The sequence below is a fragment of the Plodia interpunctella genome, chromosome 4 (assembly GCF_027563975.2).
Source record: "Plodia interpunctella isolate USDA-ARS_2022_Savannah chromosome 4, ilPloInte3.2, whole genome shotgun sequence".
Lineage (NCBI taxonomy): Eukaryota > Metazoa > Arthropoda > Insecta > Lepidoptera > Pyralidae > Plodia > Plodia interpunctella.
In genome coordinates this window covers 4,216,135-4,233,752 of record NC_071297.1, presented here as the reverse complement: position 1 = coordinate 4,233,752, position 17,618 = coordinate 4,216,135, and the positions used below count along the sequence as shown (strand labels likewise).

Sequence of the window (17,618 nt, the reverse complement as noted above, 5' to 3'; positions counted from 1 at the left end):
TGGCATCGGCATAATTTCACTCGTTGCATTCTATTCTATGCGGCGCTGCATTAGCGTCGTGTATCTATGCAGATGCACCAAGGCAAAATCTAAGTTTTATTTTCATTAAATATAATATGTCTTCTTCTTATTCATTTATTTACCTTTATTACAAAAATCGCTTAATTTCATTAGATATCTTTTTATTAGATACCAAGTAAAACTATTTGTCAGGTTCTTTTTTATGGTATGCGGACAAAATTATGTATCTGATCTGATAGGAGTTTGCACTTAATTGTTAACTTGCATGTTAGAATTGACGGCGCGCCTGTAGGACATGTCATGTCATGATAACATATATATGTTTACGTCGGTCTCTCGTTAAGAACTAATCTTTAGGTGTACTTAAGGTTTCCATCTTTAATGGAGATTTTTATAATCTGGGTAGATTAAAATCTTTTTTCTTTTCGTAAAGAAACCAACTTTACAAAAATTCTATAAATAAAAGTGCGCTAAGTATGCACGAACGTTGTTTGATATGAATGTCACGTCCGGCGGCGCAGCGCACACACTCCCGGGGCTAAGTGTTGCCAAGTAGGTACCTACTTATTACATATGAGGAATGATGTTAACTAGGTTCTGCTCAGAAAACTGGAATAAGGCATAGTACCTATAATCAGTTACCTAAAGAATGTTTAAGGGACAATTTAAAATAACGAATTAGCAAAAGAAAAATGATTTAGTGTTTACCCTCTGTAAGATAGCTGTTGCAAACATAGCAAATGGGTTCTCTAAAAAAATTCAGTACAAAATATAAATTATTTAAAAAAAAATTTTTTTATACATTCAACTGGTTTGGTTCATAGACAAATTCTATACCAATTCGAATTATGTAATCTATAGTCTATAAAATATGCAAATGTTAGGTTGACTATTTTTTTCTTTCACAACTGGGTAGATGGATATATCAGTTAAATCGATACTGGCACTGTTTGGTTAATGAATTAAAGTTAAAGATCTCATTACAAACATGGTGGTATAGGGTTGTCTGAGAAAAATTAGACCTGAATTCCTGTTATTGAGTTTTAAAAAGTGGAATGTTGCTGCAAGTGAAAACATGTGACAGATAGATCCCAGCAAGCCATCCCATGTGATAGAAGAGGACAGGTGGTTTTTGTAAAGCTTGCTGCTACTTTTTAGTTCATATTATACATAGTCTATTAAATCATTTTATGGTCTCGCTATTAGGCCAGTAGAATAAAATGATCAAAACAAAAAAGGTCCTATTGTCATTTTGGTTTTATTTATTGCACCTTATCTGAATATCCAAAGTATTTGCCACCAAAAGGGGTAGTATATAGTGAGTGGGAGAAAATGTTCCTACAGGAGGATTTTTTAAGTTTGTAGTTGTATCTTGTAAAATACAATCTAGAAAATTTCGTTCTGTCCAATATTTGAGAACATTAAATTCTGCATAAATAAGACCAAAATCATTTTTTTTGAACCATATTATAATTAAGTTGGACAAATTTATACTAGTACCTATATCTGTTTATTATTTAAGTATTCTAGTACAACTGCACAAATGTATTTGTTTGAAAAAGCTTTCTCTAGATCTCCTGGGCTGATATGAAGCAATATTTATGTGTAATAGTGTGATGATTGAGGAAGGTCCACAGCTAGTAAACTAATACAATAAAGCTTCATTTGTTTGTTTTGTTTTTTGATGGCTGTAGACTATATAGTGTTTAATGTGTAACATGTATATAAAATCTGGGGAAGAATTACATTTACATTAATTTGAATAAAACCTAACGAGTAAGTCACTAAAAGTTTAGCAGGTTAATTTTTTAGTATAAACCAATAATTCACTGTTTTCCAATATCAAGTAGGTAGATATATTTCAAGAATGTTTATATCAAATTTAAATAAGTAATTAATAGGTACATCATAAGTCATAATCACCTCAAAATAGAAAGTGCTACAACCAGTCAGAATGTCAAAAATGTTAGTAGACAAGTGTATGGGGACTTTAAATAAATAAACATATATTAGGACAAATCACACAGACTTTGGAACAGTGCACTTAAAATGATTGTAAAGAAGACAGGTTGGGCCTGCAGCTCTAGTTTCTTTAACCAGCAATGGTATAAATTGTTTCTAATAACATAGCTATTGACATATATACCTTAGTCGATCCACAACAGCTTGTCGTTTGGGTGGAAGGATCATCTCCTCCATGGGCTGCAGCATGCTGGGCTGGTGCTGCACAGGCGAAGCGCCGGGCAGCAAGCCACCCGCGCCACCGCCTCCCACCAAATGCTCCACGGTGCTTATTTCACACCTTATCTTTGCTTCCTCATTTTATTCATTACTTATATCCGCGATGCTCAAGTACTACAACGCAGATGAGATAGTAAAACTATTAAGAAATAACAACTCGTCCTGAACACTTTAAGCACACTCATGTTGTCACCAACAGTTTCAAACTGAGTCACTTCGTCATTTCAATTTTAAAATTTTGTAAACAGTAACTTCGTTTGTTTGTAATAACAAATTACATAATCCATTTGTCCGTGGTGCAATGACACAGTCTTTAAAGCTTGATTTAACTTTACAAGAAGCACGTCAATGTTTTGAGCCAGTTATGAAATCACAATTTACTTTGTCACTCACTGTATTGACACTCACTTTTTATATAAAAAATATGCAACTTATTATATAAATAACTTAGTTACAATAAATGTTTTATGCATTCGTAGACTGCATTTTACTCTTCAAAAACACATCTACACAAACATTATGTAGACACTCAAACATCAACTGACGGACGCTTTCTTGCTTTTGCTTGGTTTGGTTCGATGATTTGACAGACGGTTGACTTGTTGCTTGACAGCGACCGTTGTCGATGACGATGACACAAAGCAACAGAGTTACCAGTTCATAATGTTACAAATTACCATATTAATAATAAATAAAAATAAAATTATTGGTTGCCTCTTACTGTGGCTGTGAGAGTGCAGCGACGAAACCCGGTAATAGAATATTTGATTTACTTTTTGGGAGTGCCTCACGGAGACACTCCCAAAGAGTAAATTAAATATCTATAAGCTATGAAAGAGAATTCTTGCGAGATATTCGTGTATTGTGTTTGTAGGTGGTTTGTAATTTTGCTCGAGTAGACTCTGGCAAGTATCGACACGTTGAACAGTGATTCCTATAAATACCTGGTTGGTCCCTTTGCCTTACCTACCTATGCCGGATGCACAGATTTACAAATGTCATGTTTTTATATCTGTGGCCGGATGGAAATATGAATCCTAATAAAATATCTGTGGTTGGTGGTTGATTCTCTCAGGCAGCTCGATTTAGAAGGCCCCTCTTTTAAATCTATACTCTCAAGATACGTGCGCGGGGTTTTTGGTTTTCTGTAACTCGACACTGGAAAAAATAAGCTCTATTGAAGAAGTTTGATTGCCACAAAACAAAAAAGAAAAAAGATTTTGTTTTTGTTGCTTCTTGGTCTTGGTACCTAGGTACCTATCTACCTTTTGTTCCTAGATTTGGCCGCGCGCGGGGCCCTTGGCTTACGCCTTAACACAACATAATGAAGTAAATAAGACGACGGCTGTATGGGCTTCGATCCCTTTGCCTTTTCGAAATCCATATATTTAAACAAAACAAAAAAATCTATGGTTTTCGAGTAGTTGTCTTGAACATGGATTTAGTAAGTAGGTACCTACTTCGCAAACAGTACCTACTTACTATGGTCTTGAGACTGACACACAGAGTAGTTGATAGGTACCTACCTTTTTTTCATTGACATTGATTGAACTAAGATTTTAGGTTATACCTGGTACAGAAAACCTTAAAAAACAATTGCACAAATTTGATTGATTTTATATTTTGGCAGTTTTATACAATTCAGCTGTAGTACATAACGTGTGAATTAACCCATTATTGCTTATTACATCAGTCATTAATGTAATTATTGAAATGTTGGCTTTAAGAATCAAACTTCGTTCTTCTGTAATTGCTGCAAGATTATCCATTCCACTTTTTAATAAGTCAAAACTTAGTAACTCAATTAAACCGCAACATAAAAGTTGTAAGTATGCCAATAACTTTTCCACTTTGTAAGTATTATTTACTAGCTTTTGCCCGCAGCTCCGCCCCAGTATATTTCCCAAGGGATTCAACAGTCTTCAAGAGAAATAGTATTTTATCCGATAGGAACATGTTGAGGCTTAGTGACTATTTTAATCTCAACCTTGAGACTGACCTGTGAGAGACAACCTATACTGCTAAATTAACCAAAACTGCAAAATCGTTGCGGTTTTGGTGAAAGATGGTACCATCACTACATAGTATAAAACAAAGTCGCTTTTTCTGTCCCTATACCCGTATGTATGCTTAAATCTTTAAAATACTAATACTGAATTGATTTTGATGTGGGTTTGATTCCAGATAGTTTGATTCCAGAGGAAGGTTTAGGTGTATAATTTATTAAGGTTTTTACCTGAGCGAAGCAGGGACAGGCCGCTAGTAACAATAAAAGAGAAACTTAATTTATGTATTAGTTTATTCGCAACATTAATTACAGGTGAAAATATACTTATACCAAAATGTAGACTGTACAGTACCATCACAGAACAAAAGGAAACTACAAAGGGAGTGGCTGAAAAAAGAGAATTCCAAGCTGAGACTCGTATGTTGTTGGATATAGTTGCAAGATCCCTGTATTCTGATAAAGAGGTTCTCTACAGTTTTGTTGTATATATCATATACATATTCAATATTACAGTTCAGACATAACTTTTATAAGTAATCTGTTTTTACTCTTTTAACACCTACCCAGAAATGGTTCTGGGTAGGTAAAGACCAAAAGATATTTAATCATTATTATATTATAATTATTTAAATTATATTATTAATTTTATTAATTGTTCAAAAGAAATTTTCAAAAGCAATGAATATGTCAATAAAATGCCATGTTTATATTATAATGCCATGTCACACAGAACTACACAGAAGATACACGCATCATAGTGAGCTATGATGTATGTATCTTTATATATTTTTGTTAATTTTTTTTTTATGCTCATACATTTGAAAATCTCCCATGTCATTTTCAGGTATTTATAAGAGAGTTAATATCAAATGCCAGTGATGCTTTGGAGAAGTTCCGTTACTTGAGTGTAAGTGCTGGCCCTGATGCACCAAAACTGGAGCAGACAGACAGACCACTGGAAATAAAGATAATGACCGATAAACAGAATAGAACTATTACAATCCAGGTAATATAAGAAATACAAGCTTTCTACTAAAACTGGGAATACTACATACAAGAGCTTGCCTCGGACCTAGGAAAGGTTACTACCCCTGGGGTGCTGCATCTTTAACACAAAATTCATACCTCACCACATCTGCTAAAAGTCCATGAAAGTTGATGCTAATAAAGATACAAAAAACACTGGTCCAGTAAACCAATATTTTTGTAATTTTACACAGAAAGTTTATTTATATTACCTAATTTTTAGGACACCGGTATTGGTATGACAAAGGAAGAGTTAACTGAAAATCTTGGAACCATAGCAAGATCTGGCTCAAAATCATTCATCGAAGAAATTAAAAATAAGGGTGCTGATGAAGCAAGTTCTATTATTGGACAGTTTGGTGTAGGTTTTTATTCAGCTTTCATGGTGGCTGATAAACTAGAGGTTTATACACGGAGCAGCAAGACGGGTTCGCCGGGGTACAAGTGGCAATCTGATGGGTAAGTTCCCTTAAAGGTATTTATTTCTGCCAGTTATTCTGTCATCACCACCATCTTTCTTGTAAGCTATACATGAAAGTAAATTGATTAAGGATGCTGGATGTGGTTATTGTGGTATTTGTTATTGACCAAATTACTAAAACAACACTGAAAAATACCTAATTTAAGGGGACCAGTAAAAATAAATAAAAAGTACCTACTATAGATATAAACCCTGCATTTTGCTGTCATTATTATGGTACAGCCTATGGGCCAGAACAAATAAAATCAATATGATACAAGTAGTATGGTTTAGTTAAGGCGCAACCAAAGTGACCACCAGAACCCGACTTATTGTCCGACAATCACATGACAGTATTCATAATGTAATATAATTAATATAATTGTCTGTTTGTTTCAGTTCTGGAACATATGAAATTCAAGAGGCAGATGATGTTCCTATAGGAACTAAAATAATAGTTCACCTAAAAACAGATTGCAGGGAATTTTCCGATGATGATATAGTCCAAAGTATGTGAATGATATTATGCCACAGTAATCATGATTGTATTCTTTTAAGTTTTATAAATAAATACTGAATTCTTACTTTACAGATATTATTAAAAAATATAGTAACTTCATTAGCAGTCCTATTATGCTGAATGGAGAACAAGTTAATTCTATTAAGGTAAAATCTTATTTATAAAAATTATTACATTATGGCTCTGCAAACCCGCACATAAAGGGCAACATTTTTATCAATTTCTATTTGTTATCAATTAGTAAAAACTAAAAAATCTACTAACTTCTGTTTTTATTGTAAAAGTATTGAAGTTTTTACAGTTTATTAAACCAAAAAGGTGGCCATCAAAATTGTAACTATATTGTATAACTATAATAGTTACTAATACACTAGTTAGTTAAAGGATTTTATTAGTAACTATTATAGTAATAAAAGTAAAAAATAAATCCAAATAAATTATAATTATTTTGTATGAATTTCTCTTTAGTTTTAGCTAATAAATACAATCTTTGTATATAGAAATATTTTGTGTTACAGTTTTAGTTTCCATACTACTCCGGTCAAGCCTAGCAAGTGTCTACATATGTAGTACACACTTGGTAGGCCTAAGAATAGGTTGTTATCTATTTTTCATCACTACCTTTAGAGATAAAGGCGAGCGAAACCGGGACGGGACGATCTGCTAGTAAATTTATAAAAGTGATAAAATATCGGAAATAAAAGAACGAATCTCCACCAATGCCGTTTTAGTTGTAATCAGTATTTTATGTTTGTTATTTTAGCCCCTATGGTTGATGGAGCCTAAAGAAGTGACTCTTGAACAGCACACAGAATTCTACAAATTCATTAGTAATTCGTATGACAAACCGCGCTTCACCCTTCATTATAAAACAGATGTGCCTCTCAGCATCAGATCTATACTGTATGTCCCTGAAGGCAAGCCGGGATTGTTTGAAATGTCTCGAGATTCCGATGTCGGAGTAGCGCTATACTCAAGGAAGATATTGATAAAAAGCAAAGCTGAAAATATTTTGCCAAAATGGCTACGATTTGTTAAAGGTAATAAAATCTAATTACAATGAATGAATTAAAAAATAGAATTTGAACATTTACGTTAGCATCATTCTACTTGAAAATTTAAAATATTTATATTAAATTAAAATATTTATATTAATAAAACTATATAAAATGTGATTGAATTATATTAATAAAATTATATAAAATGTAATTGAAATAAGACATCTTTTATTCCAGGTGTTGTTGACTCTGAAGACATTCCACTTAATCTTAGCAGAGAATTATTGCAAAATAGTGCTTTAATCACGTAAGTATAATATATTCATTAACTACAAATTTTCACTTGTAGTTATATTTTCTAAGTTTATTATGTTATGTTTTTCAAGATGGTATATAGCATTATGTAAATATGCTTGAAATGTACAAAATTTTATTTCAGTAAACTACGAACAGTACTCACAAACCGTTTCTTGAAATTCATGGTTGAAATGTCCCAGAAGGATCCAGTTGGATATGACACATTTTACAAAGATTACTCTATATTCTTTAAAGAAGGAATTGTTACCAGCCAAAGTCCAGTAGAAAAGGTAATATCAATTAATAATCTATTTACTAACTCATAATACTTTTATTGTGAAACTAATCAATTTTTGAAAATAAAATCCATAAAATTTCTTTAAAATCAAGATTTGTATTCAAATCTCTCTATAAATAAAAAAATAAAAATGTTTTTATTGGGTAACAATATTTTACAATAAATATAACAGTTGTTGGGGCCTCCTTTTAAGCTAAAAATATGCTTGTGACAGGAAGCTCCGCTCTTCTCATCGTTAGATGAAAGTTACCAAATAAATTAGTACCTACATAGGAAAAGAAAACGAAATTCTAATTTTAAAACAGGTACTTATCTTAAGAGTTAAAATAAGGCTAGTTACAAATTAAGAAAATAATTAAAAATAAATAAATAAAATATATAAATAAATAAAATAAATATTAAATAACAAGAAAAAAGAAGAAGAAAAAAAAAAAAAAACAAATATTAACCAATGAACGTCTCCAATTCCTCATAAGTTTGGTTCGTTAACCACGTTTTTAACATTGATTTGCATTCATGGTAGGACTTATTATAAATGTATATTATTCTATTAATTTTATTATATAAATGAGAATCTCTCTATTTATGTTTTAGGAGGAAATAGCGAAATTGTTGAGATTTGAATCGTCAAAATTGGGAAGTGGTGTGAGGACTTCCCTTGCAGAGTACAGTAAAAGACAAAAGGACGATCAGAAGTCTATTTATTACTTAGCTGCTCCAAGGTACGAAAATACTTCAATTTATAGCAAGTTATAATACAGTTAGCAGCACACCACCCAAAATTATTGCGTATGTGACGTTATTACCGTCGCATAGAGTTCCATGCAGAATAACTTGACATTTTACGTGACTCAATGAAAGTAAATTATTTTCCTTTTGCCTATTCAATATTATCGTTTTTCAAACGACTTATTATTAACACAGGCTGGTTTAATTTAGACTAGTGGTCTAGATCTAGATAACTATTCCCATTGTCTACAAAAAATATTAAAAAGCAACATTACTTTTACTTTACTTTTTTACAACATCTCTTTTTTTCTTCACAGTCGAGAACTAGCACAGACTTCGCCATACTTTGAATCACTAAAGAAACGAGATCTTGAAGTGTTGTTCTGTTACGAGATGTATGATGAATTAGTTCTTTTGGAATTGAAGGAATTCGGAGGGAAAGCACTGGTTTCTGTTGAAAATGATATGCAAAAAGACTCTTCAGATTCATCTGAAACTGTTATTGGTCAGTTTATTTTATCTGTTTTATGAACAAACAAAATTGGTTTTGAGCGAAATTTGCAATATTTACTAAGTTATGGACTCTTGCAGGTAGTGACAGTCTTCAACAAGCACAAGTAGACGAACTAATATCGCATTTGAAATCGAGCTTAGTCGGCAAAGTTTTTGAAGTTCGTACAACTCAGAAATTAGACACCCATCCATGCGTGATCACCGTTCAAGAAATGGCAGCCGCTCGTCACTTCATCAGGACACAAGCTCAAAATCTTAGCGAAGAAAATAGATTTGCGTTATTGAGGCCACAATTAGAAATAAATACAAAGTAAGTCAAAATCATATAAAACTACATTATTTAGAGAGTCGAGAACTATTACTTATTCATAAGTAATAGTTCTCGACTGGTGGAAAACTTATTCCACCAGGCTCACCTTGTCGTGATAGGTGTACACATTTTGGTATTTTTCCCCAAGGCTATCCTAATAAATATATATTTTGTTATATACCATTGTGTCCATCATATACCTGTATTTTTTATTTTTCAGGCATCCTATCATTAAAAAGCTACACAAACTTCTATCCAGTGACAAGGAGTTAGCCAACATGGTGACTCAACAATTATTCTCTAATGCAATGGTCACCGCCGGTCTCGTCGTGGATCCTCGAAACCTGATAACACACATTAATGATTTGTTGGTTAAAGCCCTAGAAAAACATTAATTGTATTTTATTTTATTACTCTGTATGTATTTTAATTATTAAAAGTTCATAACATGGCTTTGGTTTTTAAAATCCCCACCCAAATCAAACTCTTGGAACACGTTTATTAATTGTTGTTGTCTATGTTTTTGAACAATGTTCTGTTCAAAACATTTCGCAGCGGATCCGGGTTTATATCTACATTGTCTGTTCTGTGCATAACATTGAATTTCATATTTTCTTAAAACTATTCTTGCGGAATCTGAAGTATTTCTTGGTCTATGGAATAGGGAGTATTACTGCACATTTATCCCGCCAGAGTACAGCACTGTTTAGGTACATAAAGCTTTGCCGCCTTTTGCTATTCAATATGTAAATTATCGTTTGTCAAAATATACAACAATGTAGAATTTTCGGGTACCGAAATATTGGGAAAAATCATTTTCCATAAGATAAAAAACTGAAACCTATGGGACACGCCTCACACTCTAAAATTTACGCCAGTAAACGGTCGAAATGAAGCTCGAAACACTTCAGACGATAAGACTTATTAAAATATGGACTTCATACGAGTAAGATCAGTTTAAGACCACAGTTGACCAAATAATGCAGAACATAACCTAAAATAGTGTTATTATTTTCGGGATAATCCACTAAATCCTTCCTCTTTCCTTTAAAATCGCACCATGATTGCGTAGAAGGTGTGGCGGTCGAGCATATAATCTCCTAGCTCCCGCTAAAGCCGACCAAAGGCAACTAATAACAAGCCACACAAGTGATCCAGGACACTACGGACAGATGGCACAACGGTCGACTCACTATGGACAGCTAACAAGTCTAGACCGCGCAGACAGTGCGTTTTCGATTGGAAGCATAAATACAACCTGAGATATGACACCGTGGGAGCCGTGCGGTTCCCCAGGCGCAACACCTAGCCTGGCGGGAAGATCTTCCCTTTGTGGCGGTCGAGCATATAATCACCTAGCTCCCGCTACAGTGGTGATCCCGACGTGATTGAAAGCAGCCTTCGTCATCATCACACCCGACGTTATTGAAGCAGCCATCGCCAACGTCATACTCTCCAATCTTCACCATCACTCCTCGCACCCTCATTGGTCTCAAGTCAGCAGCAAACAGTCACTCGCAGCAGCAAGCCATCACTCATCTTCAAGGGCATCTACAGGACCATCGCAGCCGACGCAACGTGCTTCCTGGTTCTGGCACCCGCAATTCTCTTCGACTTCATCGACGCCGACGCACCCTGCAGCCCACGTCTGGACGCGCGCACTCACCGGCGTGGCAGCCATGTAGGGACCGGTGCCAACAAGTCGTATTCCGCTCACGACAGTCTCGACTCACCGCAGACTACGAGCTCAACCTACGCATCCCGACTCACTGGGACATTGAGTAACATGGCACACACGAGAAGCACAGACTGCACATCAAGACTTCATCAGACCTTCGGTCTTGGGGAGGAGTAATGTGGCGACATCTACCACGCCACATGCACAACGGCGCAGATGTAAAAAGCCGACCAAAGGCTACAAAACTAATAACAAGTCACACAAGTGATCCAGGACACTACGGACAGATGGCACAACGGTCGACTCACTATGGACAGCTAACAAGCCTAGACCGCGCAGACAGTGCGTTTTCGATTGGAAGCATAAATACAACCTGAGACATGACACCGTGGGAGCCGTGCGGTTCCCCAGGCGCAACACCTAGCCTGGCAGGAAGATCTTCCCTTTGTGGCGGTCGAGCATATAATCACCTAGCTCCCGCTACAAAGGTATTTTTGGTAAATCTGCAACAATATTGAAAATTGGCGCTTTTTGCTTGAAATGTTTGTGTACATTAGTTGTAGCGCCAGTAGCGCCGTCTGCGCTGAGCTTTGCGTAATATGCCCTATTAGGTCTTCCTTAATACTTCTGACCTATTGACCCCATTTTTTGTTCAAAACTGGCAACTGGCAACACTGACAATAACAAAAATCATCGACCGAAGCGAGCGGGAATGGCGGTGGTCGGCGTTCCCGGTATTTTCGCGCATTAATTGCTTCAATCAAACCGCTAAATAAATCGCTGTTTTACTAGTATAGACGCATTATCGACTTATGTCCAGAGAAAATAAGATAAAGTGAGTACAATTAAAGCTTTAATTTGTTTAGCATAAAAGCGAGTTGTGTTGTGGCTAGACTCTTGATTACTTTGTTTTTTGTGTAGGCCATGAGTACTATTGAAATAAACAAACTTGAGAACGAGGAGGAGAATAAAACACCAGATAAGAGACAAATAGAGGCAGAGGAAAAAGAGGTGATGTTAAAAGTGGACAATGAAAACATGGAAGCAAGTAGCGATACAAAGACCGATCCCGGAGGTCCTGTAAAAGCAGCTTTGTCTGGTGAAGTCACGGAGCAAGGCAGAGAAGTGAAACCTAAATTCATTCCTATAGGAGCGATTAAGATGCCTGGATTTTTTACGAGAAATGCAGACAAACCAAAGGTATTAATTAATATACATTGTACTGAAAAGTTAACAACATATTTTAGGGGAAAGGAATGTTTGTGGTAACAAAATGTATACAATCTTTTAAGACTACATACATAATATAGTATTGGAGCTGTGATCATAAGCCGTCAGGTTTTTAATAAATTTATAAATCAAGGTTTTTCCAGTCTCATATTTATGGTAGTATGGACAACACTAATCGGCACTTAATGCCATGTGACTAAGATAGACTAAGTATAACAGAATCTTAATTTATTTTGCATTTGCAGGATGATGATGGAGCAATTGAAAAAGATAATGAGAATGAAAAAACTGATGATGGTTCAAAGATCAAACACAATCGATTGCAATTCCTGCACACATGCCCCTTCACTCAGTTTTTACACCAGCGGCCACAACATGAAAATGGTAATTACAGATTATATAATTTTTAAAATGTATTTTTTTTTTCATTACTACTACCACATGTTCAATATTTGGTGTCAATTTTTATGATTGTTAGTACATAACTCTGTATATGCAAATATTGTCTATATACTTACATATTATAATATTTTAGATGAAAGCAGAGAAGCCAAGAAACATGTGGGACTTTTCTCTAACATCAAATATCCAAAGGTCTTCCAAAGACACACTGCAAATAATGAAGCCACTCTGGCATCAATGGAAACATTGGAAGACAAACTGGATACACCAAATGATGGAATGGAAAATGTTAAGTTGGATGTTGCAGTGAGTATTATTTTAATTTTTTATTAATTTATGTATACAACATAATAGTGAAAGGTACTATTATATGTTTTTTGTTTATCAGACACAGTACCCAGAGCTTAGCACCTGTGGGAATTTTGAGATAAAATAGCCTATAGCAACCTTGGATAATGTACCTTTCTAAGGGTGTAATAATTTTTGAAATTGGTTTGGTAGTTTTGGAGATTACCCGCTTCAAACATAAAAACTCACAAATACCTCTTTATAATAATAGTATAGATTATATATGGATTCCATTATTTATAGGAGGCAGAAGAAGGCAAAGTGGCAACTAAACTTCCTTTAAAAGAGAGGATAAGGCAAAAGAAATTTATCATTGGTATGTACAAATAATTTTATTATTCAAATTATTATATTGAACTCAGACTTTTAGTTGATTTAGACTTTGAGTCTTGTCCATCTCCATCTTACTGTAAGTCTAATCCATCTCATAATACACCACACAATAAAGAAGTTTTTTCTACAAGTTATAAATTTTCTCCTATTCCATACATCCATAACAAACTGAAAACTTACTTTATTTATATTTCAAATAATTGAAAATATTTATAACATGTATATAATTTGCTACATTCTTACTTTGTTATTTACCTAGCTGCCAGGAAAAACAAGAATTTTGCCTAGTGTGGAGTCATTTGTGTAAAGGTGTTTCTTAGGCCCCAGCTTTCTAAAGCTCCCCAGCTTGTTCCCTGTAATTTCAGTTGTCCATTGTTTGTCAGTCATCATTTATGATACATGAAATATACTTATATCATAATAATGAATTTTCCTTGTATTTACCGCTATCATTTTGTTATAATTTTTATAGTCCCATCTTGTTTGGTCCTAAGGTTTAACATGCATATTGCATATTGTTAATATTAAGTTGTGCAATAAAGTAAAAAATAATAAAGTACAATGGTTGTTGTAGATGACATAGTAGTGTGCGCGGTGGTGGCGCTTGTGTTGTTGGTGGTGATCATCGGCATCGTGGTGGGAGCGCGCGCGGGGCCGCCGGCGGAGCGCCCGCTGCGGCTGGGCCGCTACATGACCACGCTCACCTCCTGCGGACCCGTTGAAGGGTGATTACATTCTTAATTATATCATTACAGCAGTGGGCCTGTGTAACACTCTTCCTGACAACATCAGGAGAGCGCAGTCTAGGGTGTACTCCAAGCTGGTAGCAGTTATGACACTATCAAGAAGTTTGTTGCAATAGTTCATGTAGTAATTATGAAAGTATTTATTTATTTTATTTATAACACACTAGCAGTTCATTAAGCTGATGTGAGTGTGTCTTGAAGTTTGAAGATGTTATCCAATCTGTTCTTAAAACTGTTGACTGAATGTATTACGGTTATGAATAGTTTATGAGTATTTAATATAATATAATGTATGTATGTAATTAATGGAGTATGTGGGACTATGTGCTATTGTACTATTTATCTATCGGGGTACGTAAATGTATACCTTTTCCAAGTAAAAAGTAAACTGACATACAATGCTTAGTATTAATTTGTGCATATTGTATTATTAAATATATTTTTGAGTGAAATAAACTTCATGAAATAAGTATGTAAGATGGTAAATAATGGTAATGATTTGTTTGGATGGAACCGTGCAATTCAAATTTGTATCTGCTACAAATTCTTCAACCAACTTGGCTGAAATTTTGTACTCGCGTTTAGTTTGGATGATAATATATTATTATTCTTATAATGAGAATTGATCGGCTCCCAATGAGAGAATTACAGTTTACTGCATGGTCATAATTTTTGTTGTTTTTGATAAGATTAAAACTGATAATGATGACTTATATAAGTAAGAATAAAATTATAATAAGGGAATTTTCTAAAATTACAGAATACTGGATGAAGGCGTTTACAAGTTCTTCAATATACCATATGCAGTACCCCCCATACGTGAAAAGAGATTCACCTATGCTCAACCTCTGAACGACATCTCGCTCTGTTGGAATGGAACCAGAACGGCTCATGAACGTGGTCCACTTTGTATTCAGTTTGTAGAGAATGGCACTATTATTGGTGAGGAAGACTGTCTCACCGTAGATGTTGTCACACCACACGTGCGGTACGACTCGCCCTTGCCTGTCGTGGTTCTGATCGGCGCGAACTCGTTAGCTGGAGGTATAAGCCCTGCTCAGCCATCCGCATTATACGCTCGCACCAAAGAAGTCGTTTTTGTCCGACCAAATTTCAGACTCGGTCCTTTTGGTTTTCTTGCGCTCGATATGTTGTCGAAGTCAAAGTATCCGGAGACATCTGGAAATTATGGTCTCAGCGATCTTTTGGTAGCTTTACAATGGGTGAAACATAATATCAAACATTTTGGCGGAGATCCAGAGTCCGTGACGTTGCTGGGCCACAGAGCGGGCGCCACGCTGACGGCCGCGCTGACCACCGTCCCGCGCACGCACAAGCTGTACTCGCGGGCGTGGCTGTCATCGGCCTCGGTCATCTTCCCCGGTGAACCTTTAGAACAATCACAAAAAATAAACGAGCAATTTAAGCAACGAATAAATTGTGCAGACGTCGACTGCTTGAGAAATATTTCCGCCCTGGAAATTCTCACCGCCACTCCTGATATATGGCTAGGTAATAATATAGGCATCTTGCCCGTGGCTGGTGAATTCAAATACTCCTGGTTGGTATTGGACGGCGATCTCTTAAGACAGCATGCATACGAAAGTTGGGACGCCCAAAAGGAAGCAAAAGATTCAGGCAAGGAAAAGGTTTTCAAACCTATGGTGTTTGGCACCACAGAGCATTCGGGTCATTCAGATTTACTTCAAATGAAAACTTTAAATTGGACAGCAGAAATAGTAGAGAAAATGGTGAACGAAAGCATAATTGGAGAGAAGAATTTGACGCAGGCCGTTTTCAATCATTTCAATAAAACATACGAAGGTTTGGTAGGTCTGATATCGTCTATCAGAACCCTGTGCCCTCTCGTGAGCCTCGCTAGACTACGTCTCGCCGCTCCCATGTACGTGGTTCTGGGATCCGGCGCTGGGGGTGGGAAATTGGGATCTAGAATGGCGGGAATAAATGCAGACGTGGAAGCTATCTTGGGCACATTCGACTCTGAAGGTCCGGAGCAGCGCAGGTTTATGGCGGCCATGCAGCAACAGTTCTACTACTACGTGTGGAACGGACGCCTGCCCGGAGCCGAGGCCGCGCTGACGGGCGTGGGTCAGGACGCGCTGCCGCTGCCCGCGCTGCCCGCCTGCGACCTCCTCATCCGCGAAGACATCGTGCCCAGGTACGCCCACATCGATTAATCTCAACAATTAGCTCGTTAGTGTATGTAATATCTTGCAAGTTTGTGACCTACTATTTTGCTCCATGCATCTGTTCCGTTTTACTTTCGCACATATTCGTAATTTGTTTTAAGGTGTCAGCTCAGACTGCTAGAAATTAAGTATAATTTGAATGTACATTATTTTTTTATGTGTCATTTACATATCAAGTAAACCAATGATACTCAATAAAATACCTGTATTGATATAGGCCGTACGTTTGCTAAGAATATTGTAATAAGTTTTTTAGAGTTAGTTTTGATATAACGTCGAGTCCTTACATATAATGTTTTTTTTTTTAATAAAATTGAATAGATAATGTCCTAGGACCGAACCATAACTTTTTACATAAAGACTGAATTATAACAGTGTATTATGTTGTAAAATCACTGTTTCTTTGTTTATCCAAAGACTGAATTTGTAATGATGATGTCAAATTTCAATTGGGGATCATCAATTAGCCAATAATGCCAAATTTCTAAGAATTTTTGTTACCTTTATTATTGAACTATTATTAGTTTATGTAATCTCATCAAATGCGGGAAATGCATATGTACCAACATTTTTATTATAAGTTTTAGTTGTAAGTTGATGTCCGAATCTCAAATTTCTTGTGATTGTTTTAAAGTCTGATTTACCAAAAAGAGTGATTTTCTAAAACCCCTTTGTATTAGTAATTTTAAGAACTAATGTAGGAAATGTTTGCGCTTGTTTGTAATAGGTGTGAGGTGGTCGTGAGGGCTATACGAATTTTATAAACAGATATGTTTTTCTACTTTGTGTTCTTTAACTCAAATCCATTACTTTGTCAATCTAACACAGGTAGAAATATATTGTAAAAAGGTTTTTGCATTTACTTTTGTAATTCAATTTAACTACCACTTAATTTGTAGTTTTTAAAATTTTGCAGCTTGAATGTTTACTATACACATCATACTACATAGACACACACTATATGGATAAGACAATGGCAGCTATATTTATTTTACTAGTCAGAATCTGTTATAAAGTTCAGTATGCTTACTTCTATTATCTCATGTTGTCTTGCCAAAAATGCTTAATGTACTCTTAAGTTATTGCACTATTGGATATAGCTTTGCATCGTTTTGTAAATTGGTCAATATAAATTTAAGACTATAATACTGGTTTTATTGTTTTCCTTAGTACATATCTCCTAAAGGTTTGTGGAACATAATATTTATTAATTACTTGTCTGCCCCAAGGAAGTTAGCAATGCAGTTTTA

At 35.3% G+C, this 17,618-nt stretch overlaps 3 protein-coding genes across 4 annotated transcripts in view; 2 read left to right on the top strand and 1 right to left on the bottom strand.

Annotated features, from left to right (window-relative positions):
* LOC128669119 (neurogenic protein mastermind-like) overlaps positions 1–17,618 on the bottom strand; it is a 120,890-nt gene that overhangs the window by 24,403 nt on the left and 78,869 nt on the right. The window contains exon 2 of one of the 2 annotated variants that reach the window (XM_053743630.1): positions 2,168–2,742. In XM_053743630.1, coding sequence (XP_053599605.1) covers positions 2,168–2,232 — 65 coding nt within the window. In that variant the 5' untranslated portion in view covers positions 2,233–2,742. Of the gene's footprint in view, positions 1–2,167; positions 2,834–17,618 lie in introns of those variants that run through there. The other variant, XM_053743629.2, reaches the window with a different exon arrangement.
* On the top strand, positions 3,756–9,874 carry Trap1. The gene is made up of 13 exons (XM_053743627.2): positions 3,756–4,087; positions 4,583–4,734; positions 5,115–5,276; positions 5,520–5,755; positions 6,156–6,265; positions 6,349–6,422; positions 7,040–7,316; positions 7,512–7,581; positions 7,714–7,861; positions 8,464–8,591; positions 8,916–9,103; positions 9,190–9,421; positions 9,642–9,874. The coding sequence occupies exons 1-13, from the start codon at positions 3,976–3,978 to the stop codon at positions 9,814–9,816; spliced, it is 2,064 nt and encodes a 687-aa protein (XP_053599602.1). The 5' UTR covers positions 3,756–3,975; the 3' UTR covers positions 9,817–9,874.
* Nrt (Neurotactin) lies at positions 11,775–16,672 on the top strand. Its single transcript, XM_053743625.1, has 7 exons — positions 11,775–11,934; positions 12,021–12,299; positions 12,575–12,713; positions 12,865–13,037; positions 13,323–13,395; positions 13,987–14,137; positions 14,919–16,672. The coding sequence occupies exons 2-7, from the start codon at positions 12,024–12,026 to the stop codon at positions 16,354–16,356; spliced, it is 2,250 nt and encodes a 749-aa protein (XP_053599600.1). The 5' UTR covers positions 11,775–11,934; positions 12,021–12,023; the 3' UTR covers positions 16,357–16,672.